Source organism: Heterodontus francisci, chromosome 46 (assembly GCF_036365525.1).
Source record: "Heterodontus francisci isolate sHetFra1 chromosome 46, sHetFra1.hap1, whole genome shotgun sequence".
Classification (NCBI taxonomy): Eukaryota; Metazoa; Chordata; class Chondrichthyes; order Heterodontiformes; family Heterodontidae; genus Heterodontus; species Heterodontus francisci.
Window position 1 is genome coordinate 20,589,227 of NC_090416.1, and position 26,936 is coordinate 20,616,162.

At 52.9% G+C, this 26,936-nt stretch overlaps 1 protein-coding gene across 1 annotated transcript in view; it reads left to right on the forward strand.

Annotated features, from left to right (window-relative positions):
- The window catches only part of vps45 (vacuolar protein sorting 45 homolog), a 101,589-nt gene that overhangs the window by 67,752 nt on the left and 6,901 nt on the right, over positions 1–26,936 (forward strand). Inside the window, exon 14 of the mRNA XM_068022894.1 lies at positions 17,676–17,807. Coding sequence (XP_067878995.1) covers positions 17,676–17,807 — 132 coding nt within the window. The remainder of the gene's footprint in view (positions 1–17,675; positions 17,808–26,936) is intronic.

The window sequence follows — 26,936 nt, forward strand, 5'->3', positions numbered from 1 at the left end:
TACCCCAGTGAGAGTCAGTACCTTCAGGAGAAGAGGGGACCCGTACCCCAGTAAGAGTCAGTAGCTTCAGGAGAGGAAGGGACCCGTACCCCAGTGAGAGTCAGCACCTTCAGGAGAGGAGGGGACCCGTACCCCAGTGAGAGTCAGTATCTTCAGGAGAGGAGGGGACCCGTACCCCACTGAGAGTCAGTACCTTCAGGAGAGGAGGGGACCTGTACCCCAGTCACAGTCAGTACCTTCAGGAGAGGAGGGGACCCGTACCCCAGTGAGAGTCAGCACCTTCAGGAGAGGAGGGGACCCGTACCCCAGTGAGAGTCAGTATCTTCAGGAGAGGAGGGGACTCGTACCCCAGTGAGAGTCAGTACCTTCAGGAGATGAGGGGACCGTACCCCAGTGAGAGTCAGTACCTTCAGGAGAGGAGGGGACCCGTACCCCAGTGAGAGTCAGTACCTTCAGGAGAAGAGGGGACCCGTACCCCAGTGAGAGTCAGCACCTTCAGGAGAGGAGGGGCCCCGTACCCCAGTCAGAGTCAGTACCTTCAGGAGAGGAGGGGACCCGTACCCCAGTGAGAGTCAGTACCTTCAGGAGAAGAGGGGACCCGTACCCCAGTGAGAGTCAGTACCTTCAGGAGAGGAGGGGACCCGTACCCCAGTGAGAGTCAGTACCTTCAGGAGAGGAGGGGACTCGTACCCCAGTGAGAGTCAGTACCTTCAGGAGAGGAGGGGACCCTGTACCCCAGTGAGAGTCAGCACCTTCAGGAGAGGAGGGGACCCTGTACCCCAGTGAGAGTCAGCACTGTCAGGAGAGGAGGGGACCCTGTACCCCAGTCACAGTCAGTACCTTCAGGAGAGGAGGGGACCCGTACCCCAGTGAGAGTCAGTACCTTCAGGAGAGGAGGGGACCCGTACCCCAGTGAGAGTCAGTACCTTCAGGAGAGGAGGGGACCCGTACCCCAGTCAGAGTCAGTACCTTCAGGAGAGGAGGTGACCCGTACCCCAGTGAGAGTCAGCACTGTCAGGAGAGGAGGGGACCCTGTACCCCAGTCACAGTCAGTACCTTCAGGAGAGGAGGGGACCTGTACCCCAGTGAGAGTCAGTACCTTCAGGAGAGGAGGGGACCCGTACCCCAGTGAGAGTCAGTACCTTCAGGAGAAGAGCGGACCCGTACCCCAGTGAGAGTCAGTACCTTCAGGAGAGGAGGGGACCCGTACCCCAGTGAGAGTCAGTACCTTCAGGAGAGGAGGGGACCCATACCCCAGTGAGAGTCAGCACCTTCAGGAGAGGAGGGGACCCGTACCCCAGTGAGAGTCAGCACCTTCAGGAGAGAAGGGGACCCGTACCCCAGTGAGAGTCAGTACCTTCAGGAGAGGAGGGGACCCGTACCCCAGTGAGAGTCAGTACCTTCAGGAAAGGAGGGGACCCGTACCCCAGTGAGCGTCAGCACCTTCAGGAGAGGAGGGGACCCGTACCCCAGTGAGAGTCAGCACCTTCAGGAGAGGAGGGGACCCGTACCCCAGTGAGAGTCAGTATCTTCAGGAGAGGAGGGGACTCGTACCCCACTGAGAGTCAGTACCTTCAGGAGATGAGGGGACCGTACCCCAGTGAGAGTCAGTACCTTCAGGAGAGGAGGGGACCCGTACCCCAGTGAGAGTCAGCACCTTCAGGAGAGGAGGGGACCCATACCCCAGTGAGAGTCAGTACCTTCAGGAGAGGAGGGGACCCGTACCCCAGTGAGAGTCAGTATCTTCAGGAGAGGAGGGGACTCGTACCCCGGTGAGAGTCAGTACCTTCAGGAGAGGAGGGGACCCGTACCCCAGTGAGAGTCTGTACCTTCAGGAGAGGAGGGGACCCGTACCCCAGTGAGCGTCAGTACCTTCAGGAGAGGAGGGGACTTGTACCCCAGTGAGAGTCAGTACCTTCAGGAGAGGAGGGGACTCGTACCCCAGTGAGAGTCAGTACCTTCAGGAGAGGAGGGGACTCGTACCCCAGTGAGAGTCAGTACCTTCAGGAGAGGAGGTGACCCGTACCCCAGTGAGAGTCAGCACTGTCAGGAGAGGAGGGGACCCTGTACCCCAGTCACAGTCAGTACCTTCAGGAGAGGAGGGGACCTGTACCCCAGTGAGAGTCAGTACCTTCAGGAGAGGAGGGGACCCGTACCCCAGTGAGAGTCAGTTCCTTCAGGAGAAGAGGGGACCCGTACCCCAGTGAGAGTCAGTACCTTCAGGAGAGGAGGGGACCCGTACCCCAGTGAGAGTCAGCACCTTCAGGAGAGGAGGGGACCCGTACCCCAGTGAGAGTCAGTACCTTCAGGAGAGGAGGGGACCCGTACCCCAGTCAGAGTCAGTACCTTCAGGAGAGGAGGTGACCCGTACCCCAGTGAGAGTCAGCACTGTCAGGAGAGGAGGGGACCCTGTACCCCAGTCACAGTCAGTACCTTCAGGAGAGGAGGGGACCTGTACCCCAGTGAGAGTCAGTACCTTCAGGAGAGGAGGGGACCCGTACCCCAGTGAGAGTCAGTACCTTCAGGAGAAGAGGGGACCCGTACCCCAGTGAGAGTCAGTACCTTCAGGAGAGGAGGGGACCCGTACCCCAGTGAGAGTCAGTACCTTCAGGAGAGGAGGGGACCCGTACCCCAGTGAGAGTCAGTACCTTCAGGAGAGGAGGGGACCCGTACCCCAGTGAGAGTCAGTACCTTCAGGAGAGGAGGGGACCCGTACCCCAGTGAGAGTCAGTACCTTCAGGAAAGGAGGGGACCCGTACCCCAGTGAGAGTCAGCACCTTCAGGAGAGAAGGGGACCCGTACCCCAGTGAGAGTCAGTACCTTCAGGAGAGGAGGGGACCCGTACCCCAGTGAGAGTCAGTACCTTCAGGAAAGGAGGGGACCCGTACCCCAGTGAGCGTCAGCACCTTCAGGAGAGGAGGGGACCCGTACCCCAGTGAGAGTCAGCACCTTCAGGAGAGGAGGGGACCCGTACCCCAGTGAGAGTCAGTATCTTCAGGAGAGGAGGGGACTCGTACCCCACTGAGAGTCAGTACCTTCAGGAGATGAGGGGACCGTACCCCAGTGAGAGTCAGTACCTTCAGGAGAGGAGGGGACCCGTACCCCAGTGAGAGTCAGCACCTTCAGGAGAGGAGGGGACCCATACCCCAGTGAGAGTCAGTACCTTCAGGAGAGGAGGGGACCCGTACCCCAGTGAGAGTCAGTATCTTCAGGAGAGGAGGGGACTCGTACCCCGGTGAGAGTCAGTACCTTCAGGAGAGGAGGGGACCCGTACCCCAGTGAGAGTCTGTACCTTCAGGAGAGGAGGGGACCCGTACCCCAGTGAGAGTCAGTACCTTCAGGAGAGGAGGGGACCCGTACCCCAGTGAGAGTCTGTACCTTCAGGAGAGGAGGGGACCCGTACCCCAGTGAGAGTCAGTACCTTCAGGAGAAGAGGGGACCCGTACCCCAGTAAGAGTCAGTAGCTTCAGGAGAGGAAGGGACCCGTACCCCAGTGAGAGTCAGCACCTTCAGGAGAGGAGGGGACCCGTACCCCAGTGAGAGTCAGTATCTTCAGGAGAGGAGGGGACCCGTACCCCACTGAGAGTCAGTACCTTCAGGAGAGGAGGGGACCTGTACCCCAGTCACAGTCAGTACCTTCAGGAGAGGAGGGGACCCGTACCCCAGTGAGAGTCAGCACCTTCAGGAGAGGAGGGGACCCGTACCCCAGTGAGAGTCAGTATCTTCAGGAGAGGAGGGGACTCGTACCCCAGTGAGAGTCAGTACCTTCAGGAGATGAGGGGACCGTACCCCAGTGAGAGTCAGTACCTTCAGGAGAGGAGGGGACCCGTACCCCAGTGAGAGTCAGTACCTTCAGGAGAAGAGGGGACCCGTACCCCAGTGAGAGTCAGCACCTTCAGGAGAGGAGGGGCCCCGTACCCCAGTCAGAGTCAGTACCTTCAGGAGAGGAGGGGACCCGTACCCCAGTGAGAGTCAGTACCTTCAGGAGAAGAGGGGACCCGTACCCCAGTGAGAGTCAGTACCTTCAGGAGAGGAGGGGACCCGTACCCCAGTGAGAGTCAGTACCTTCAGGAGAGGAGGGGACTCGTACCCCAGTGAGAGTCAGTACCTTCAGGAGAGGAGGGGACCCTGTACCCCAGTGAGAGTCAGCACCTTCAGGAGAGGAGGGGACCCTGTACCCCAGTGAGAGTCAGCACTGTCAGGAGAGGAGGGGACCCTGTACCCCAGTCACAGTCAGTACCTTCAGGAGAGGAGGGGACCCGTACCCCAGTGAGAGTCAGTACCTTCAGGAGAGGAGGGGACCCGTACCCCAGTGAGAGTCAGTACCTTCAGGAGAGGAGGGGACCCGTACCCCAGTCAGAGTCAGTACCTTCAGGAGAGGAGGTGACCCGTACCCCAGTGAGAGTCAGCACTGTCAGGAGAGGAGGGGACCCTGTACCCCAGTCACAGTCAGTACCTTCAGGAGAGGAGGGGACCTGTACCCCAGTGAGAGTCAGTACCTTCAGGAGAGGAGGGGACCCGTACCCCAGTGAGAGTCAGTACCTTCAGGAGAAGAGCGGACCCGTACCCCAGTGAGAGTCAGTACCTTCAGGAGAGGAGGGGACCCGTACCCCAGTGAGAGTCAGTACCTTCAGGAGAGGAGGGGACCCATACCCCAGTGAGAGTCAGCACCTTCAGGAGAGGAGGGGACCCGTACCCCAGTGAGAGTCAGCACCTTCAGGAGAGAAGGGGACCCGTACCCCAGTGAGAGTCAGTACCTTCAGGAGAGGAGGGGACCCGTACCCCAGTGAGAGTCAGTACCTTCAGGAGAGGAGGGGACCCGTACCCCAGTGAGAGTCAGCACCTTCAGGAGAGGAGGGGACCCATACCCCAGTGAGAGTCAGTACCTTCAGGAGAGGAGGGGACCCGTACCCCAGTGAGAGTCAGTATCTTCAGGAGAGGAGGGGACTCGTACCCCGGTGAGAGTCAGTACCTTCAGGAGAGGAGGGGACCCGTACCCCAGTGAGAGTCTGTACCTTCAGGAGAGGAGGGGACCCGTACCCCAGTGAGAGTCAGTACCTTCAGGAGAGGAGGGGACCCGTACCCCAGTGAGAGTCTGTACCTTCAGGAGAGGAGGGGACCCGTACCCCAGTGAGAGTCAGTACCTTCAGGAGAAGAGGGGACCCGTACCCCAGTAAGAGTCAGTAGCTTCAGGAGAGGAAGGGACCCGTACCCCAGTGAGAGTCAGCACCTTCAGGAGAGGAGGGGACCCGTACCCCAGTGAGAGTCAGTATCTTCAGGAGAGGAGGGGACTCGTACCCCACTGAGAGTCAGTACCTTCAGGAGAGGAGGGGACCTGTACCCCAGTCACAGTCAGTACCTTCAGGAGAGGAGGGGACCCGTACCCCAGTGAGAGTCAGCACCTTCAGGAGAGGAGGGGACCCGTACCCCAGTGAGAGTCAGTATCTTCAGGAGAGGAGGGGACTCGTACCCCAGTGAGAGTCAGTACCTTCAGGAGATGAGGGGACCGTACCCCAGTGAGAGTCAGTACCTTCAGGAGAGGAGGGGACCCGTACCCCAGTGAGAGTCAGTACCTTCAGGAGAAGAGGGGACCCGTACCCCAGTGAGAGTCAGTACCTTCAGGAGAAGAGGGGACCCGTACCCCAGTGAGAGTCAGCACCTTCAGGAGAGGAGGGGCCCCGTACCCCAGTCAGAGTCAGTACCTTCAGGAGAGGAGGGGACCCGTACCCCAGTGAGAGTCAGTACCTTCAGGAGAAGAGGGGACCCGTACCCCAGTGAGAGTCAGTACCTTCAGGAGAGGAGGGGACCCGTACCCCAGTGAGAGTCAGTACCTTCAGGAGAGGAGGGGACTCGTACCCCAGTGAGAGTCAGTACCTTCAGGGGAGGAGGGGACCCTGTACCCCAGTGAGAGTCAGCACCTTCAGGAGAGGAGGGGACCCTGTACCCCAGTGAGAGTCAGCACTGTCAGGAGAGGAGGGGACCCTGTACCCCAGTCACAGTCAGTACCTTCAGGAGAGGAGGGGACCCGTACCCCAGTGAGAGTCAGTACCTTCAGGAGAGGAGGGGACCCGTACCCCAGTGAGAGTCAGTACCTTCAGGAGAGGAGGGGACCCGTACCCCAGTCAGAGTCAGTACCTTCAGGAGAGGAGGTGACCCGTACCCCAGTGAGAGTCAGCACTGTCAGGAGAGGAGGGGACCCTGTACCCCAGTCACAGTCAGTACCTTCAGGAGAGGAGGGGACCTGTACCCCAGTGAGAGTCAGTACCTTCAGGAGAGGAGGGGACCCGTACCCCAGTGAGAGTCAGTACCTTCAGGAGAAGAGCGGACCCGTACCCCAGTGAGAGTCAGTACCTTCAGGAGAGGAGGGGACCCGTACCCCAGTGAGAGTCAGTACCTTCAGGAGAGGAGGGGACCCATACCCCAGTGAGAGTCAGCACCTTCAGGAGAGGAGGGGACCCGTACCCCAGTGAGAGTCAGCACCTTCAGGAGAGAAGGGGACCCGTACCCCAGTGAGAGTCAGTACCTTCAGGAGAGGAGGGGACCCGTACCCCAGTGAGAGTCAGTACCTTCAGGAAAGGAGGGGACCCGTACCCCAGTGAGCGTCAGCACCTTCAGGAGAGGAGGGGACCCGTACCCCAGTGAGAGTCAGCACCTTCAGGAGAGGAGGGGACCCGTACCCCAGTGAGAGTCAGTATCTTCAGGAGAGGAGGGGACTCGTACCCCACTGAGAGTCAGTACCTTCAGGAGATGAGGGGACCGTACCCCAGTGAGAGTCAGTACCTTCAGGAGAGGAGGGGACCCGTACCCCAGTGAGAGTCAGCACCTTCAGGAGAGGAGGGGACCCATACCCCAGTGAGAGTCAGTACCTTCAGGAGAGGAGGGGACCCGTACCCCAGTGAGAGTCAGTATCTTCAGGAGAGGAGGGGACTCGTACCCCGGTGAGAGTCAGTACCTTCAGGAGAGGAGGGGACCCGTACCCCAGTGAGAGTCTGTACCTTCAGGAGAGGAGGGGACCCGTACCCCAGTGAGAGTCAGTACCTTCAGGAGAGGAGGGGACCCGTACCCCAGTGAGAGTCTGTACCTTCAGGAGAGGAGGGGACCCGTACCCCAGTGAGAGTCAGTACCTTCAGGAGAAGAGGGGACCCGTACCCCAGTAAGAGTCAGTAGCTTCAGGAGAGGAAGGGACCCGTACCCCAGTGAGAGTCAGCACCTTCAGGAGAGGAGGGGACCCGTACCCCAGTGAGAGTCAGTATCTTCAGGAGAGGAGGGGACTCGTACCCCACTGAGAGTCAGTACCTTCAGGAGAGGAGGGGACCTGTACCCCAGTCACAGTCAGTACCTTCAGGAGAGGAGGGGACCCGTACCCCAGTGAGAGTCAGCACCTTCAGGAGAGGAGGGGACCCGTACCCCAGTGAGAGTCAGTATCTTCAGGAGAGGAGGGGACTCGTACCCCAGTGAGAGTCAGTACCTTCAGGAGATGAGGGGACCGTACCCCAGTGAGAGTCAGTACCTTCAGGAGAGGAGGGGACCCGTACCCCAGTGAGAGTCAGTACCTTCAGGAGAAGAGGGGACCCGTACCCCAGTGAGAGTCAGCACCTTCAGGAGAGGAGGGGCCCCGTACCCCAGTCAGAGTCAGTACCTTCAGGAGAGGAGGTGACCCGTACCCCAGTGAGAGTCAGCACCTTCAGGAGAGGAGGGGACCCGTACCCCAGTGAGAGTCAGTACCTTCAGGAGAAGAGGGGACCCGTACCCCAGTAAGAGTCAGTAGCTTCAGGAGAGGAAGGGACCCGTACCCCAGTGAGAGTCAGCACCTTCAGGAGAGGAGGGGACCCGTACCCCAGTGAGAGTCAGTATCTTCAGGAGAGGAGGGGACTCGTACCCCACTGAGAGTCAGTACCTTCAGGAGATGAGGGGACCGTACCCCAGTGAGAGTCAGTACCTTCAGGAGAGGAGGGGACCCGTACCCCAGTGAGAGTCAGTACCTTCAGGAGAAGAGGGGACCCGTACCCCAGTGAGAGTCAGCACCTTCAGGAGAGGATGGGCCCCGTACCCCAGTCAGAGTCAGTACCTTCAGGAGAGGAGGTGACCCGTACCCCAGTGAGAGTCAGCACTGTCAGGAGAGGAGGGGACCCTGTACCCCAGTCACAGTCAGTACCTTCAGGAGAGGAGGGGACCCGTACCCCAGTGAGAGTCAGCACCTTCAGGAGAGGAGGGGACCCGTACCCCAGTGAGAGTCAGTATCTTCAGGAGAGGAGGGGACTCGTACCCCAGTGAGAGTCAGTACCTTCAGGAGATGAGGGGACCGTACCCCAGTGAGAGTCAGTACCTTCAGGAGAGGAGGGGACCCGTACCCCAGTGAGAGTCAGCACCTTCAGGAGAGGAGGGGCCCCGTACCCCAGTCAGAGTCAGTACCTTCAGGAGAGGAGGTGACCCGTACCCCAGTGAGAGTCAGCACTGTCAGGAGAGGAGGGGACCCTGTACCCCAGTCACAGTTAGTACCTTCAGGAGAGGAGGGGACCTGTACCCCAGTGAGAGTCAGTACCTTCAGGAGAAGAGGGGACCCGTACCCCAGTGAGAGTCAGTACTTTCAGGAGATGAAGGGACCGTACCCCAGTGAGAGTCAGTACCTTCAGGAGAGGAGGGGACCCGTACCCCAGTGAGAGTCAGTACCTTCAGGAGAGGAGGTGACCTGTACCCCAGTGAGAGTCAGTACCTTCAGGAGAGGAGGGGACGCGTACCCCAGTGAGAGTCAGTACCTTCAGGAGAGGAGGGGACCTGTACCCCAGTGAGAGTCAGTACCTTCAGGAGAGGAGGGGACCCGTACCCCAGTGAGAGTCAGTACCTTCAGGAGAGGAGGGGACGCGTACCCCAGTGAGAGTCAGTACCTTCAGGAGAGGAGGGGACGCGTACCCCAGTGAGAGTCAGTACCTTCAGGAGAGGAGGTGACCCGTACCCCAGTGAGAGTCAGCACCTTCAGGAGAGGAGGGGACCCGTACCCCAGTGAGAGTCAGTACCTTCAGGAGAGGAGGGGACCCGTACCCCAGTGAGAGTCAGTACCTTCAGGAGAGGAGGGGACCCGTACCCCAGTGAGAGTCAGCACCTTCAGGAGAGGAGGGGACCTGTACCCCAGTGAGAGTCAGTACCTTCAGGAGAGGAGGGGACCCGTACCCCAGTGAGAGTCAGTACCTTCAGGAGAGGAGGGGACCCGTACCCCAGTGAGAGTCAGCACCTTCAGGAGAGGAGGGGACCCGTACCCCAGTGAGAGTCAGTACCTTCAGGAGAGGAGGGGACCCGTACCCCAGTGAGAGTCAGCACCTTCAGGAGAGGAGGGGACCCGTACCCCAGTGAGAGTCAGTACCTTCAGGAGAGGAGGGGACCCGTACCCCAGTGAGAGTCAGTACCTTCAGGAGAGAAGGGGACTCGTACCCCAGTGAGAGTCAGTACCTTCAGGAGAGGAGGGGACCCGTACCCCAGTGAGCGTCAGCACCTTCAGGAGAGGAGGGGACCCGTACCCCAGTGAGAGTTAGCACCTTCAGGAGAGGAGGGGACCCGTACCCCAGTGAGAGTCAGCACCTTCAGGAGAGAAGGGGACTCGTACCCCAGTGAGAGTCAGTACCTTCAGGAAAGGAGGGGACCCGTACCCCAGTGAGCGTCAGCACCTTCAGGAGAGGAGGGGACCCGTACCCCAGTGAGAGTCAGCACCTTCAGGAGAGGAGGGGACCCGTACCCCAGTGAGAGTCAGTACCTTCAGCAGAGGAAGGGACCCGTACCCCAGTGAGAGTCAGTACCTTCAGGAGAGGAGGGGACCCGTACCCCAGTGAGAGTCAGTACCTTCAGAAGAAGAGGGGACCCGTACCCCAGTAAGAGTCAGTACCTTCAGGAGAGGAGGGGACCCGTACCCCAGTGAGAGTCAGCACCTTCAGGAGAGGAGGGGACCCGTACCCCAGTGAGAGTCAGTATCTTCAGGAGAGGAGGGGACTCGTACCCCGGTGAGAGTCAGTACCTTCAGGAGAGGAGGGGACCCGTACCCCAGTGAGAGTCAGTACCTTCAGGAGAGGAGGGGACCCGTACCCCAGTAAGAGTCAGTACCTTCAGGAGAGGAGGGGACCCGTACCCCAGTGAGAGTCAGCACCTTCAGGAGAGGAGGGGACCCGTACCCCAGTGAGAGTCAGCATCTTCAGGAGAGGAGGGGACCCGTACCCCAGTGAGAGTCAGTACCTTCAGGAGAGGAGGGGGACCCGTGCCCCAGTGAGAGTCAGTACTTTCAGGAGAGGAGGGGACCCATACCCCAGTGAGAGTCAGTACCTTCAGGAGAGGAGCGGACACGTACCCCAGTGAGAGTCAGTACCTTCAGGAGAGCAGGGGACCCGTACCCCAGTGAGAGTCAGTACCTTCAGGAGAGGAGGGGACCTGTATCCCAGTGAGAGTCAGTACTTTCAGGAGAGGAGGGGACCCATACCCCAGTGAGAGTCAGTACCTTCAGGAGAGGAGCGGACACGTACCCCAGTGAGAGTCAGTACCTTCAGGAGAGGAGCGGACACGTACCCCAGTGAGAGTCAGTACCTTCAGGAGAGGAGGGGACCCGTACCCCAGTGAGAGTCAGTACCTTGAAGGATAGAGGGGGACGGTAATTTGAGGTGGATAAAGAATGTCTCTCATGTTTTGTGTTTATTAAAAAATTTGAAAAAACTCAACTTATTTTAGCTTTTTAATGAAGTCCCTCCCTTCCTATTTTTCAGAAAATCATGCAATGACCTAAAAATAAAGGTTGAGTGCTATTGTTTTGAGTATTCCAGCTGATTATGGCATCCCCAGGGGAGTGTTCAAAGCAATGCACAATTATTTAATACTTTGGCCATCACTGGAAAGCCTCCCCAAGGGATCACTCTCCTTTGTATTTTACAGGCATGTTTAGATTCCCAACGTCTGCATAAGGTCTGTTTTTTTTCTGTGAGGGTCCTTCGATGACTTCTTTTCTGTGACGGTCCCTCGCTGACTGTCTCTTTCTCTGACTGACCCTCGCTGACTGTCTCTTTCTCTGACTGACCCTCGCTAACTGTTCCTTTCTCTGACGGTCCTTCGATGACTTCTTTTCTGTGACGGTCCCTCGCTGACTGTCTCTTTCTCTGACTGACCCTCGCTGACTGTCTCTTTCTCTGACTGACCCTCGCTGACTGTCTCTTTCTCTGACTGACCCTCGCTAACTGTTCCTTTCTCTGACGGTCCCTCGATGACTTCTTTTCTGTGACAGTCCCTCGCTGACTCTCTCTTTCTCTGACTGACCCTCGCTGACTGTTCCTTTCTCTGACGGTCCCTGTTGACTGTTCCTTTCTGTGACGGTCCCTGTTGACTGTTCCTTTCTGTGACGGTCCCTCGCAGACTGTTCCTTTCTGTGACGGTCCCTCGCAGACTGTCTCTTTCTCTGACTGACCCTCGCTGACTGTCACTTTCTCTGACTGACCCTCGCTGACTGTCTCTTTCTGTGACGGTCCCTCGCGGATTGTCTCTTTCTGTGACGGTCCCTCGCGGACTGTCTCTTTCCGTGACGGTCCCTCGCGGACTGTCTCTTTCTCTGACTGACCCTCGCTGACTGTCTCTTTCTCTGACTGACCCTCGCAGACTGTTCCTTTCTCTGACGGTCCCTGCTGACTGTTCCTTTCTCTGACGGTCCCTCACTGAGTTCCTTTCTGTGACGGTCCCTCACTGAGTTCCTTTCTGTGACGGTCCCTCACTGAGTTCCTTTCTCTGACGGTCCCTCGCAGACTGTCTCTTTCTCTGACTGACCCTCGCAGACTTCCTTTCTGTGACGGTCCCTTGCTAACTGTTCCTTTCTCTGACGGTCCCTCACTGAGTTCCTTTCTCTGACGGTCCCTCGCTGACTGTTCCTTTCTCTGACGGTCCCTCGCTGACTGTCTCTTTCTCTGACTGACCTTCGGTGACTGTTCCTTTCTCTGACGGTCCCTGCAGACTGTCTCTTTCTCTGACTGACCTTCGCTGACTGTTCCTTTCTCTGACGGTCCCTGCTGACTGTTCCTTTCTCTGACGGTCCCTCGCTGACTTCCTTTCTCTGACGGTCCCTCGCTGACTTCCTTTCTCTGACGGTCCCTCGCTGACTTCCTTTCTCTGACGGTCCCTCGCTGACTGTTCCTTTCTCTGACGGTCCCTCGCTGACTGTTCCTTTCTCTGACGGTCCCTCGCTGACTGTTCCTTTCTCTGACGGTCCCTCGCTGACTGTTCCTTTCTCTGACGGTCCCTCGCTGACTGTTCCTTTCTCTGACGGTCCCTCGCTGACTGTTCCTTTCTCTGACGGTCCCTCGCTGACTGTTCCTTTCTCTGACGGTCCCTCGCTGACTGTTCCTTTCTCTGACGGTCCCTCGCTGACTGTTCCTTTCTCTGACTGACCCTCGCTGACTGTTCCTTTCTCTGACGGTCCCTCGCTGACTGTTCCTTTCTCTGACGGTCCCTCGCTGACTGTTCCTTTCTCTGACGGTCCCTCGCAGACTGTCTCTTTCTCTGACTGACCCTCGCAGACTTCCTTTCTGTGACGGTCCCTTGCTAACTGTTCCTTTCTCTGACGGTCCCTCACTGAGTTCCTTTCTCTGACGGTCCCTCGCTGACTGTTCCTTTCTCTGACTGACCCTCGCTGACTGTCTCTTTCTCTGACTGACCCTCGCAGACTGTCTCTTTCCCTGACTGTCCCTCGCGGACTGTCTCTTTCTGTGACGGTCCCTCGCGGACTGTCTCTTTCTGTGACGGTCCCTCGCGGACTGTCTCTTTCTGTGACGGTCCCTCGCGGACTGTCTCTTTCTGTGACGGTCCCTCGCGGACTGTCTCTTTCTGTGACGGTCCCTCGCGGACTGTCTCTTTCTGTGACGGTCCCTCGCGGATTGTCTCTTTCTGTGACGGTCCCTCGCGGACTGTCTCTTTCTGTGACGGTCCCTCGCAGACTGTCTCTTTCTGTGACGGTCCCTCGCAGACTGTCTCTTTCTCTGACTGACCCTCGCTGACTGTCTCTTTCTCTGACTGACCCTCGCTGACTGTCTCTTTCTCTGACTGACCCTCGCTGACTGTCTCTTTCTCTGACTGACCCTCGCTGACTGTCTCTTTCTCTGACTGACCCTCGCTGACTGTCTCTTTCTCTGACTGACCCTCGCTGACTGTCTCTTTCTCTGACTGACCCTCGCTGACTGTCTCTTTCTCTGACTGACCCTCGCTGACTGTCTCTTTCTCTGACTGACCCTCGCTGACTGTCTCTTTCTCTGACTGACCCTCGCTGACTGTTCCTTTCTCTGACGGTCCCTCACTGAGTTCCTTTCTCTGACGGTCCCTCACTGAGTTCCTTTCTCTGACGGTCCCTTGCAGACTGTCTCTTTCTCTGACTGACCTTCGCTGACTGTTCCTTTCTCTGACGGTCCCTCGCTGACTGTTCCTTTCTCTGACGGTCCCTCGCTGACTGTTCCTTTCTCTGAAGGTCCCTCGCTGACTGTTCCTTTCTCTGACGGTCCCTCGCAGACTGTCTCTTTCTCTGACTGACCCTCGCTGACTGTTCCTTCCTCTGACGGTCCCTCGCTGATAATAGAATCCTTTGCAAACAGGTGTCACAGTGCAGATTAATAACATGCTCCCTTGCCTTGATCTCAAAACTCAGCAGAAATGTCTCTGCACCTGTCAATTCCAAACAGTAAGGGCACTGTCTCCTGAAGATGTTGACCTCTGACTTCCCCGTCGAGAAGCCACTCAGCTACAGTGAGACACATACTTGGGCTGCGGTTCCACATTCTGGGATTGAGTGCAGGGTAACCCAACCTCTTCACCTGTCAGCTGAGACTTCCCTCAGGACCAGACCAAGCTCGATGCTGCATCATCTGTTGGAGTCAAACAAGAAAGTGGTATCCAGAAGCTGCACTGTCACTTTGGTTTGTGAAACAAGCTCCGAGGGGCTGAAGGTTCCTATGTTTGGCTCAAGCGACTTAATGGCCTCCTCCTTTTTGTATGTTTAGCTGGTGAAGCTGAAATGAATTTCTGTTGGTGGAACCCCTCCCTCCCATCTGCTCTCTTTCTTTCTCTCTCTCTCTCTCTCTCTCTCTCTCGTTCGCCCAGCCTTAAAGTTTCTGTAAGTGAAACTGGTGAAATTCAGAGCCTCCTGAGACCTGTCTGTTGGTAACCCTAGAATGCTTTCTACTTTTCGTGATCGGTCTGTGTTTAAATATTCATTGCTTGTTCCTGTCTGATTGGTGCATCTAGAATCCTATTGTTGATAATCTCTGCACTGCTGCTGATTGCAATACCTCAGGGAGTGTCCAGCCCACAAAGTCCATGGGTTCCCTCTCTGGTCTCAGCCAGTGCTCCACAATTGGCCTCAACACTGCTGAGAGAGGATCAAGGTTCCTGCCCCAGTCACTCTCCAGCGACCCCTGTTAGAAATTGAGAATGAACACAGCATTAAGTCTGGCTGTGATGCCGCATGTGGTCGAATGGTTTGCCAACACTCCATGCTCATGTATGAAAAATGGAAACTTGTGTGAGATACCAGTGAATGTCCAATATGAATGGAAGCTAAACCCCAACAAGAGTAAGGAGGGGACGGAAGGAAACAAAATCCACTGTGGGAACAGGGAATTGTTTGAATAGAGGGGGGAGTGGGTAAGCTGTCTGGGACGGGGGGTGGTAATGTGCTGTGAACAGGTCGACGCTGGTTGGGCGGCCCTTGAGCCAGTCGATGCTGGCTGTGTGCTTTGGGCCCTCCTCCTTGAGATAACATGGGACACAGCAAGACTGTTCTATTGATTGTGGAGTGGGGCTGTGCAGTGCCCTCTGACCTTTAGTTCATTTCCTTTGCACTTCATAGCGTTGCAGAATTCACCAGATACTGAGCTGCTGAAGGGTCTCCTGGCTGTGAAGTGACCTTCAGTTTCGAAACTGCCCTTCACTATTTGGCACTAAAAGCACCACATGCTTAATAGCTGAGTAGGACCAGGAAAGCCCCAACCTGTCCTTGCTGCCATTACCTGGTCACTGATGGAGCTGTGCTGTCTCTCACTATCCATACTTGTGAATATGAATTGGTGATGAGGTAGGGAAAGGCTGCACAGTACCAGTGGAAACTGTACCCAGTGAGGAGCCAGCACCTTCAGGTGGGAGGGGAGAGAAACCGATGACGTGTATGATTCTGAGCACTGCATGCATTTCTGGCTGTAATGCTCCCTCCCTGACTTTCTCCCAAAGTAACCCCATTCAAGCAGGGGAGTACGGATCAGACTGTGAGGTTGAGTCAGAGAGAGGCCTGGGAATAAGTTACTCATCTGGCAGCCTTCAGCACCAGTGCTGTAGACATGACAGATGAACAGTGTGCAGGGACTCTGATTAAAACTCCTCTGGGACAAATGCATCCGTTTTTTTCACTGAGCCTTGGAGGATTCCAGACTAATCAGCTTTGTGAACTGACGACTGGCTGTATTTGCTGATGGGATTGAGATGTGGAACCTGCCTAACTGCTGCCACTTCCTCCCGCTATCTGATCTCTCCTAGGCCTGTCGTTTTTGAAACTATCCATTAGCTCTGACCAATGATAGATTTCCCTTTTTTAAATGGGTTTGTTCATTGACTTAAAATAAAAGAGGTTCAGAACACACAGCTCCCAGAGCTCAGGGGAAGGTGTGTCTGCTTCGTCTTGCCCCTCCCAACTCTCTAACCTCCTCCAGACCCTCCAACCTCCCCATCTCTGTAACCTCCTCCAGACCCTACACCCCTCCCCATCTCTCTAGCCTCCTCCAGTCCCTCCACCCCTCCCCATCTCTTAACCTCCTCCAGTCCCTACATCCCACTCTATCTCTGTAACCTCCTCCAGCCCCTACACCCCTCCCTATCTCTGTAACCTCCTCCAGCCCCTAGACCCCTCCCCATCTCTGTAACCTCCTCCAGCCCCTACACCCCTCCCTATCTCTGTAACCTCCTCCAGACCCTAGACCCCTCTCTATCTCTGTAACCTCCTCCAGACCCTAGACCCCTCTCTATCTCTGTAACCTCCTCCAGCCCCTACACCCCTCCCTATCTCTGTAACCTCCTCCAGCCCCTACACCCCTCTCTATCTCTGGAACCTCCTCCAGCCCCTACACCCCTCCCTATCTCTGTAACCTCCTCCAGTCCCTACACCCCTCCCCATCTCTGTAACCTCCTCCAGCCCCTACACCCCTCCCTATCTCTGTAACCTCCTCCAGCCCCTACACCCCTCCCTATCTCTGTAACCTCCTCCAGTCCCTACACCCCTCCCCATCTCTGTAACCTCCTCCAGTCCCTACAACCCTCCCTATTTCTGTAACCTCCTCCAGCCCCTACATCCCTCCCCATCTCTGTAACCTCCTCCAGCCCCTACACCCCTCCCTATCTCTGTAACCTCCTCCAGCCCCTACACCCCTCCCTATCTCTGTAACCTCCTCCAGCCCCTACACCCCTCCCTATCTCTGTAACCTCCTCCAGCCCCTACACTCCTCCCTATTTCTGTAACCTCCTCCAGCCCCTACACCCCTCCCTATCTCTGTAACCTCCTCCAGCCCCTACACCCCTCCCTATCTCTGTAACCTCCTTCTGCCCTGACACCCCTCCCTATCTCTGTAACCTCCTCCAGCCCCTACACCCCTCCCTATCTCTGTAACCTCCTCCAGCCCCTACACCCCTCCCCATCTCCGTAACCACCTCCAACCCCGACACCCCTCCCTACCTCTGTAAGCTCCTCCAGCCCTACACCCCTCCGAGATCTCCGCCCTCCTCCAGTTATGGCCTATTGTACATCCCCGATTCCCATCGCTCCACCATTGGCGGCCGTGCCTTCAGCTGCCTGGGGCCCTAAGCTCAGGAATTCCCTCCCTAAACCTCTCCGTCTCTCTCTCTTCTGCTTTAACATTCTCCTTAAAACAACCTCTTTCACCAAGCTTTTGATTGCCTGTCCTAACCTTTGTCAAGTTTTTCTTTTACACTCCTGTGAAGAACCTTGGAACATTTTATGACGTTCTGGGCACTATATAAATGCATGTTGTTCTACCCTCGTGCCCAGTTTGTTTATTGTCATCCGGCTTTTCCCCTTCTGATTTGTAGGTGCAGGTTCTCTGGGGTTGGTTCTTCAGTCAAGTGGCTGTTTTCAGGCATTAGCCTGGATCTTGAATGTCAGCTGGGTATTTGACCACAAAGGGCATCACAGATCTGTTCTGACCTGACAGATGTCAATCAGGAGCAGGAAATACTCAGCAGGTCAGGCAGCATCTGTGGAGAGAGAAGCAGAGTTAACGTTTCAGGTCAGTGACCCTTCTTCTGAAGAAGCGTAACTGACCTGAAACATTAACTCTGCTTCTCTCTCCACAGATGCTGCCAGATCTGCTGAGTATTTCCAGCATTTCTTGTTTTTATTTCAGATTTCCAGCATCCGCAGTATTTTGCTTTTATTCAATCAGGAGCAGGGTCACCGAGGCCAATAGTAGCTGCCACTGAAATCAACTAATTCGGGACAGACACACAGTGGGTCCATGTTAAAATAACTCCCATTTATTTAATTCATCAATTAGATACCTCCCTCCCAAGAATTCCCGATTTCACATTTAGCAGGAGCAATGCTTGCTCAGTAACGTTACATTTAGCTGATTGGCACCTCGATGGTATCCATGTCGCACTTTCTTTTCTTACAGGCCGCAAGATATTGTTGTGTTCATCATAGGGGGAGCGACCTATGAGGAGGCACAGACTGTCTACAATCTGAACCGTACCAGTCCAGGAGTGAGGATTGTGCTGGGTGGAACAACTATTCATAACACTAAGAGGTAAGGGTAAGCCCGCAGCTGGAATCAAGACACCTCTGATCCTGGTTAGCTCGTGAGTATAATCTCCCACATCGCTACACCACTGAGTTACTCTTGAAACTCGGAGCTGCCTTAAAGCACATGATATAGTATCCTTGACTGACAGTACAGTTACAGATTGAATTTCATAGCTGAACTCAACAAAGGAGAAGGTAGGGGAGTGAAAGGTTGCTTCACATTGAGTTAAAAAGAAATTGTAACCAGGGTTCCTGTTCCTGATTATCATCGTATATAAGTGTTGGGATATCAAGTATTTGCCAACTTTTGTGTCTTCCCTCTTGAATGACTGATGCCCTGGGAATCCTATTGCATCAAGTCAGCAATTCAGGAAAGGGGGGTGGGTGTAGGGTTGCCCAGGCCTGAGGCAGGGAAATGGCAAAGCCTATTTCTGATCCAAGGTGGGCTCCTGGAAACTCCAGGCAGCAGGGTCAGGGGCCCATGAGCTGGCTGCTTTTCCAGCTGGTGGACGCACCATTCTTGGTAGGTTAGGTGCATTGGAAACAGCTGTGGGGCCATCCATAATCCAGACAGTCCTCTGCTGTTGGCTGTGTGGAAATGAACACAGGCGGGGGTGGGGCCACAAGACACGTCCCCAGGTTCCAACATGGAGATTCGACCCTTAATTGAAAAGAATACGGCAGTGAGACTGGAATCGTGTACAATGGGAGTGAATGGGAAGAGCATTGAACCATTGGGATTGAGTATAATGGGAGTGAATGGGAAGGGGATTGATCCATTGGCATTGTGTACAATGGGAGTGAATGGGAAGGGGATTGATCCATTGGCATTGTGTACAATGGGAGTGAATGGGAAGGGGTTTGGGTCCATTGGGATTGTGTACAGTGGGAGTGAATGGGAAGGGGATTGATCCATTGGCATTGTGTACAGTGGGAGTGAATGGGAAGGGGTTTGATCCATTGGGATTGTGTACAGTGGGAGTGAACGGGAATGGGGTTTGATCCATTGGGATTGTGTACAATGGGAGTGACTGGGAAGGGGTTTGATCCATTGGGATTGTGTACAATGGGAGTGAATGGGAAGGGGTATAAACCATTGGGATTGTGTACAGTGGGAGTGAACGGAAATGGGGTTTGATCCATTGGGATTGTGTACAATGGGAGTGAATGGGAAGGGGTATAAACCATTGGGATTGTGTACAATGGGAGTGAACGGGAATGGGGTTTGGGTCCATTGGGATTGTGTACAATGGGAGTGACTGGGAAGGGGTTTGATCCATTGGGATTGTGTACAATGGGAGTGAATGGGAAGGGGTATAAACCATTGGGATTGTGTACAGTGGGAGTGAACGGAAATGGGGTTTGATCCATTGGGATTGTGTACAATGGGAGTGAATGGGAAGGGGTATAAACCATTGGGATTGTGTACAGTGGGAGTGAACGGGAATGGGGTTTGGGTCCATTGGGATTGTGTACAATGGGAGTGAATGGGAAGGGGTATAAACCATTGGGATTGTGTACAGTGGGAGTGAACGGGAATGGGGTTTGATCCATTGGGATTGTGTACAATGGGAGTGAATGGGAAGGGGTATAAACCATTGGGATTGTGTACAGTGGGAGTGAATGGGAATGGGGTTTGATCCATTGGGATTGTGTACAATGGGAGTGAATGGGAAGGGGTTTGATCCATTGGCATTGTGTACAATGGGAGAGAATGGGAAGGGGTATAAACCATTGGGATTGTGTACAATGGGAGTGAACGGGAATGGGGTTTGATCCATTGGGATTGTGTACAGTGGGAGTGAATGGGAAGGGGTTTGATCCATTGGGATTGTGTACAGTGGGAGTGAACGGGAATGGGGTTTGATCCATTGGGATTGTGTACAGTGGGAGTGAATGGGAAGGGGTTTGATCCATTGGGATTGTGTACAGTGGGAGTGAACGGGAATGGGGTTTGATCCATTGGGATTGTGTACAGTGGGAGTGAACGGGAATGGGGTTTGATCCATTGGGATTGTGTACAGTGGGAGAGAATGGGAAGGGGTTTGATCCATTGGGATTGTGTACAATGGGAGTGAACGGGAATGGGGTTTGATCCATTGGGATTGTGTACAGTGGGAGTGAATGGGAAGGGGTTTGATCCATTGGGATTGTGTACAGTGGGAGTGAACGGGAATGGGGTTTGATCCATTGGGATTGTGTACAGTGGGAGTGAACGGGAATGGGGTTTGATCCATTGGGATTGTGTACAGTGGGAGTGAACGGGAATGGGGTTTGATCCATTGGGATTGTGTACAGTGGGAGAGAATGGGAAGGGGTTTGATCCATTGGGATTGTGTACAATGGGAGTGAACGGGAATGGGGTTTGATCCATTGGGATTGTGTACAGTGGGAGTGAATGGGAAGGGGTTTGATCCATTGGGATTGTGTACAGTGGGAGTGAACGGGAATGGGGTTTGATCCATTGGGATTGTGTACAGTGGGAGTGAACGGGAATGGGGTTTGATCCATTGGGATTGTGTACAGTGGGAGAGAATGGGAAGGGGTTTGATCCATTGGGATTGTGTACAATGGGAGTGAACGGGATGGGGTTTGGGTCCATTGGGATTGTGTACAGTGGGAGAGAATGGGAAGGGGTATAAACCATTGGGATTGTGTACAGTGGGAGTGAACGGGAATGGGGTTTGATCCATTGGGATTGTGTACAGTGGGAGAGAATGGGAAGGGGATTGATCCATTGGCATTGTGTACAATGGGAGTGAACGGGATGGGGTTTGGGTCCATTGGGATTGTGTACAGTGGGAGAGAATGGGAAGGGGTATAAACCATTGGGATTGTGTACAGTGGGAGTGAACGGGAATGGGGTTTGATCCATTGGGATTGTGTACAGTGGGAGAGAATGGGAAGGGGATTGATCCATTGGCATTGTGTACAATGGGAGTGAACGGGATGGGGTTTGGGTCCATTGGGATTGTGTACAGTGGGAGAGAATGGGAAGGGGTATAAACCATTGGGATTGTGTACAATGGGAGTGAATGGGAAGGGGTTTGATCCATTGGCATTGTGTACAATGGGAGAGAATGGGAAGGGGTATAAACCATTGGGATTGTGTACAGTGGGAGTGAACGGGAATGGGGTTTGATCCATTGGGATTGTGTACAATGGGAGTGAACGGGATGGGGTTTGGGTCCATTGGGATTGTGTATAATGAGAATCAATGGGGAGAGGTTTGGACCCTTGGCACTCCTTGCATGGTTGTGGTCTGCATTGTCAGGAGATCCCTGTATGGAAACACGGCCCTTCCATTTATAGTGTCACGTGATGTCCCAAGGTGTTTCACATCGAGTGAATTACTTTTATGTGCAGTCAGTGTTGGTTTGTGGATGAATGTGGCGGGTAGTTTCCACACAGCGAGGTCTTAGATACGGCAATATCAGTAACTAGTTCATCTGGTTTTGGTGTTGCATTTCAACATTTGGGAATTTTTCAAACAGTAAAATAAATGCTTTCAGACAAGGAAAGGGTGTTTCTATTTCATTTCCATTTCTATAAAGCCTGGCCTGTGATCACATACAGCTTACAATTCTGTTACAACCGAGACATCCTCTGCTTGGACTTTATTCACGGCCCTTAAGGGGTTTGTGAGCCAGACCTTTTGCCTCAAGTGTAGTTGTTGAAAGGCCTGATTATAAAGTGCGACAGAGGTCAGAATTGACCTTGGTCTAAGCTTAACTCCACTGTAGTTTGATGTCATTGCCACCTGATTGACGTCACATTCCCAGTATCTTCAGTCGTTACTACTTGGAAACATGAATTGCACAGAATTACAAGCAATGGTGCTGAGTTACAGGCCCTCTCCCTGCTCGGGGGATCAGATACAATGCCGACTCCAGTCGGGACCAGTCCTTCCCTAGAAAATTCCATGTAGGGGAAGATTGAATAAATTAAAGGGAAATGACAAGGCAATATATCAAGCTATAAATAAAGGTGATGATCAGAGGATTGCAGGAAGGGACAGTGATTGCAAACTTAAGAGCATGCCAGCAGATAGGACTGGAGTTTACAAAAACAGTAAAAAAAATAAAAAAAAAACTGAATTAAGGGCTCTGTATCTGAATGCCCATAGCATTCACAATAAAACAGATGAATTGTCAGCTCAAATAGAAATTCATATGTATGACCTGATAGTCATTACAGAGATGTGGCTACAAGGAAACCAAAGCTTGAACCTGAATATCCAAGGGTACGTGATCTTCAGGAAGGACAGGAAGCTGGGAAAAGATGGTGGGGCAGCTCTGTTAATTAAAGAGGGCATTAGTACTGTAGTGAGAGAAAGCTTAGTTCTGAAGTTCAAGAGTCAGTTTGGGTGGAACTAAGAAACAGCAAGAGGCAGAAACATTGGTGGGAGTTGTTTATAGGCCACCAAACAGCAGTGGTAATGTAAATCACAGTATAACTCAGGAAATTAGAGGTGCTTGTAACAAGGGTAATGCAGTAATCATAGGGGATTTCAATCTACATATAGACTGGGTAAACTTTATTAGTACTAATGTTGTGGAGGACAAGTTCTTGGAATGTATGCAAGATGGTTTTCTAGAGCAGTATGTTGAGGAACCAACTCAAGAAGAATGGGATAGTCTAGATCTAGTATTATGCAATGAAAAAGGGCTAATTAATATTCTTGTTGTAAAGGAGCCTTTAAGAAAGAGTGACCATAATATGATAGAATTTTACATTAAGTTTGAAAGTGATGTACTTCAATCAGAAACTAGGGTTTTAAATCAAAGCAAAGGAAACTATGAAGGTATGAGGGGCAAATTGGCTATGGTGGATTGAGAAAAGACATTAAAACATATGATGGTAGACAGGCAATTGCTAACATTTAAAAAACTAACTAATAGTTTACAACAAAAATACATTCCTTCAATGCACAAAAACCCAGCAAAGAGTTACAACCATGGCTAACAAAAGAAATCAAGGATTGTATTAGATCAAAACAAGAGGCGTATAAAGTTGCCAAGAAAAGTGGTAAGCCTGAGGGTTGAGAGCATTTTAGAATTCTGCAAAGGAGGACCAAGAAAAAGATTAAGAAAGGGAAAATAGAATGAGTAAACTAGCGAGGAACATAAAAATGGACTGTAAAAGCTTCTATAAATATGTAAAAAGGAAAAAATTAGCAAAAACTGATGAGGATCCGTTACAAGTGGAGGCAGGAGAATTTATAATGGGGAATAAAGAAATGGCAGAGAAACTAAACAAATACTTCGTGTCTGTCTTCATGGAGGAAAATACTAAAAACCTCCCAGAAATACCAGAGAACTAAGGGACTAGTGTAAATGAGGAACTGCAAGCTATTAATATTAGTTTTTTAAAAAAGTACTAGAGAAATTAATGGAACTTAAAGTAGATAAATCTGCAGGACCTGATGATCTACCTCGCAGACTGTTGAAAGAGGTGGCTGTAGAGATAGTAGATGCATTGGTGGTCATCTTTCAAAATTCTGTAGACTCTGGAATGGTTCCTGCAGATTAGAAGGTGGTAAATGTAAACCTCCTATTTCAGAAAGGTGGGAGAAAGAAAACAGGGAACTACAGACCTGTTAGTCCAACATCAGTTAGAGGGAAAATGCTAGAATCTATAATAAAGGATATGAAAACAGGACATTTAAAAATAATGGTAGGATTGGGTAGAGTCAACATGAAAGGGAAATTATGTTTAACAAATCTGTTGGAGTTTTTTGAGGATGTAACTCGCAGAATAGATCAGGGTAAACTAGTGGATGTGGTATATTTAGATTTTCAGAAAGCTTTTGATAAGGTCCTACACAAGTGGTTAGCAAACATGGGATTCGGGGAATATTTTGGCATTGATTGAGAACTGGTTAACAGACAAAAAACAGAGAGTAGGAATCAACGGGTCATTTCCAGGTTGGCAGGCTGTGACTAGTGGCGTACTGCAAGAATCAGTGCTTGGGCCCCAGCTATTCACGATCTGTATCAATGATTTGGATGTGGAGATTAAATGTAATATTTCCAAGTTTGCAGATGAGACAAAACTAGGTGGAAGTGTGAGTTGTGAGGAGGGTGCAAAGACGCTTGAAGGGGATTTGGAGTGGCTAAGCGAGAGGGCAAGAATTTGGCAGATGGAATATAATGTGGTGAAATGTGAGGTAATCCACTTTGCTGGAAAAACAGAAATACAGAGTATTTGTTAAGTGGTGAGAGGTTGGGAAGTGTTGATGTCCAAAGGAACTTGGGTGTCCTTGTTCATAAGTTACTGAAAGCTAACATGCAGGTACAGCAAGCAATTAAAAAGGCAAATGGTACGTTGGCCTTTATTTACAAGGGGATTTGAGAATAGGAGTAAAGATGTCTAAGGATGTGGAAGCTTTGGAAAGGGTGCAGAGGAGATTTACTAGGATGTTGCCTGGTATGGAGGGAAGGTCTTACGAGGAAAGGCTGAGTGACTTGAGATGGTTTTTGTTGGAGAGAAGGAGGAGGAGAGGTGACTTAATAGAGACATATAAGATAATCAGAGGGTTAGATAGTGAGAGTCTTTTTCCTCGGATGGTGATGGCAAACACGAGGGGACATAGCTTTAAGTTGAGGGGTGATAGATATAGGACAGATGTCAGAGGTAGTTTCTTTACTCAGAGAGTAGTAGGGGCGTGGAACGCCCTACCTGCAACAGTAGTAGACTCGCCAACTTTAAGGGCATTTAAGTGGTCATTGGATAGACATATGGATGAAAATGGAATAGTGTAGGTCAGATGGTTTCACAGGTCGGCGCAACATCGAGGGCCGAAGGGCCTGTACTGCGCTGCAATGTTCTAATTCGAATTGTAATTATATAGAGCCTTGGTGAGACCACACCGGGAGTATTGTGTGCAGTTTTGGTCTCCTTACTTAAGGAAAGATGTACATGTCATAGAGGGAGTGCAATGAAGGTTCACCAAACTAATTCCTGCAATGGAGGGATTTTCCTATGAGGAGAGATTAAATAGACTGGGCCTTTATTCTCTGGAGTTTAGAAGGATATGAGGTGATCTCATTCAAACATACAAAATTCTTACAGGCCTCAATAGGGTTGATGCAGGAAGGATATTTCCTCTGGCTGGGGAATCTAGAACCAGGGGACACAGTCTCAGGATAAGGGGCAGGCCATTTAGGACTGAGATGAGGAGGAATTTCTTCGCTCAGAGGATGGTGAATCTTTGGAAATCTCTGTCCCAGAGGGCTGTGGAGATTCAGTCATTGAGTATATTCAAGACTGAGATTAATAGATTTCTACATATTAAAAACATCAAGGGATATGGGGATCGTGCAGGAAAATGGTGTTGAAGTAGATCAGTCATGATCTCATTGAATGGTGGAGCAGGCTCAAAGGGCTGAATGGCCGACTCCTCCTATTTCTTATGCTCTTTTGTACAGTCCCTCATTCAGCAGAGAGCCCTGTTACTCCTGCTGGTGAATGTTCTGTTGTTAATCCAGATTGCTTAGTGTTCTCAGACAGTGCAGAGTTTGACTTGGATTTAGCACTGCTCCTGTACTGGAGACTAAAACACTTCATCGAAAGTGGGCTCTTTCCTCCCCCACCCTCTCAAGTTAGTTCACTGCAGCACCTGCCCTTGCTGTCTCTCTCATACCCTTCGGGGTTAGTAACCTGAGGCTCCACAAACAGTGTGACAGCTGCCTGTCTCTACCCCTCTTCCCTGACCAGCAGCTGCTCAGAATCCCAGTGGGTGTACCCCTTCCCGGATAAAGAGCAAAACTTGACTGGAACCCAGTGAGTGAATTATTTCTATTGCAATCAATGATAGACTGAAGCTAGTCAGAGACTCATATAGCTCTGCATTCACAGGTCAAAAGACAGGATCATTGCTTTCCTTTGTAGTTTTATTCCTCAAATAATTATTGTCTGCTCTTTTAGCTGTTTTTACCTAATCCTTCCCCTCCTCTCCTGAAGGTACTGACTCACACTGGGGTATGGGTCCCCTCCTCTCCTGAAGGTACTGACTCTCACTGGGATACAGGTCCCCTCCTCTCCTGAAGGTACTGACTCTCACTGGGGTACGGGTCCTCTCCCCTCCTCTCCTGAAGGTACTGACTCTCACTGGGGTACAGGTCCCCTCCTCTCCTGAAGGTACTGACTCTCACTGGGGTACAGGTCCCCTCCTCTCCTGAAGGTACTGACTCTCACTGGGGTACGGGTCCCCTCCTCTCCTGAAGTTGCTGACTCTCTCTGAGGTACGAGTCCCCTCCTCTCCTGAAGGTACTGACTCTCACTGGGGTACAGGTCCCCTCCTCTCCTGAAGGTACTGACTCTCACTGGGGTACGGGTCCCCTCCTCTCCTGAAGGTGCTGACTCTCTCTCAGGTACGAGTCCCCTCCTCTCCTGAAGGTGCAGACTCTCACTGGGGTACGGGTCCCCTCCTCTCCTGAAGGTACTGACTTTCACTGGGGTACGAGTCCCCTCCTCTCCTGAAGGTGCTGACTCTCACTGGGGTACGGGTCCCCTCCTCTCCTGAAGGTACTGACTCTCACTGGGGTACGGGTCCCCTCCTCTCCTGAAGGTACTGACTCTCACTGGGGTACGGGTCCCCTCCTCTCCTGAAGGTACTGACTTTCACTGGGGTACGAGTCCCCTCCTCTCCTGAAGGTACTGACTTTCACTGGGGTACGAGTCCCCTCCTCTCCTGAAGGTGCTGACTCTCACTGGGGTACGTGTCCCCTCCTCTCCTGAAGGTGCTGACTCTCACTGGGGTACGGGTCCCCTCCTCTCCTGAAGGTGCTGACTCTCACTGGGGTACGGGTCCCCTCCTCTCCTGAAGGTGCTGACTCTCACTGGGGTACGGGTCCCCTCCTCTCCTGAAGGTGCTGACTCTCACTGGGGTACGGGTCCCTTCCTCCTGAAAGTGATGACTCTCACTGGGGTACGGGTCCCCTCCTCTCCTGAAGGTGCTGACTCTCACTGGGGTACGGGTCCCCTCCTCTCCTGAAGGTACTGACTCTCACTGGGGTACGGGTCCCCTCCTCTCCTGAAGGTGCTGACTCTCACTGGGGTACGAGTCCCCTCCTCTCCTGAAGGTACTGACTTTCACTGGGGTACGGGTCCCCTCCTCTCCTGAAGGTGC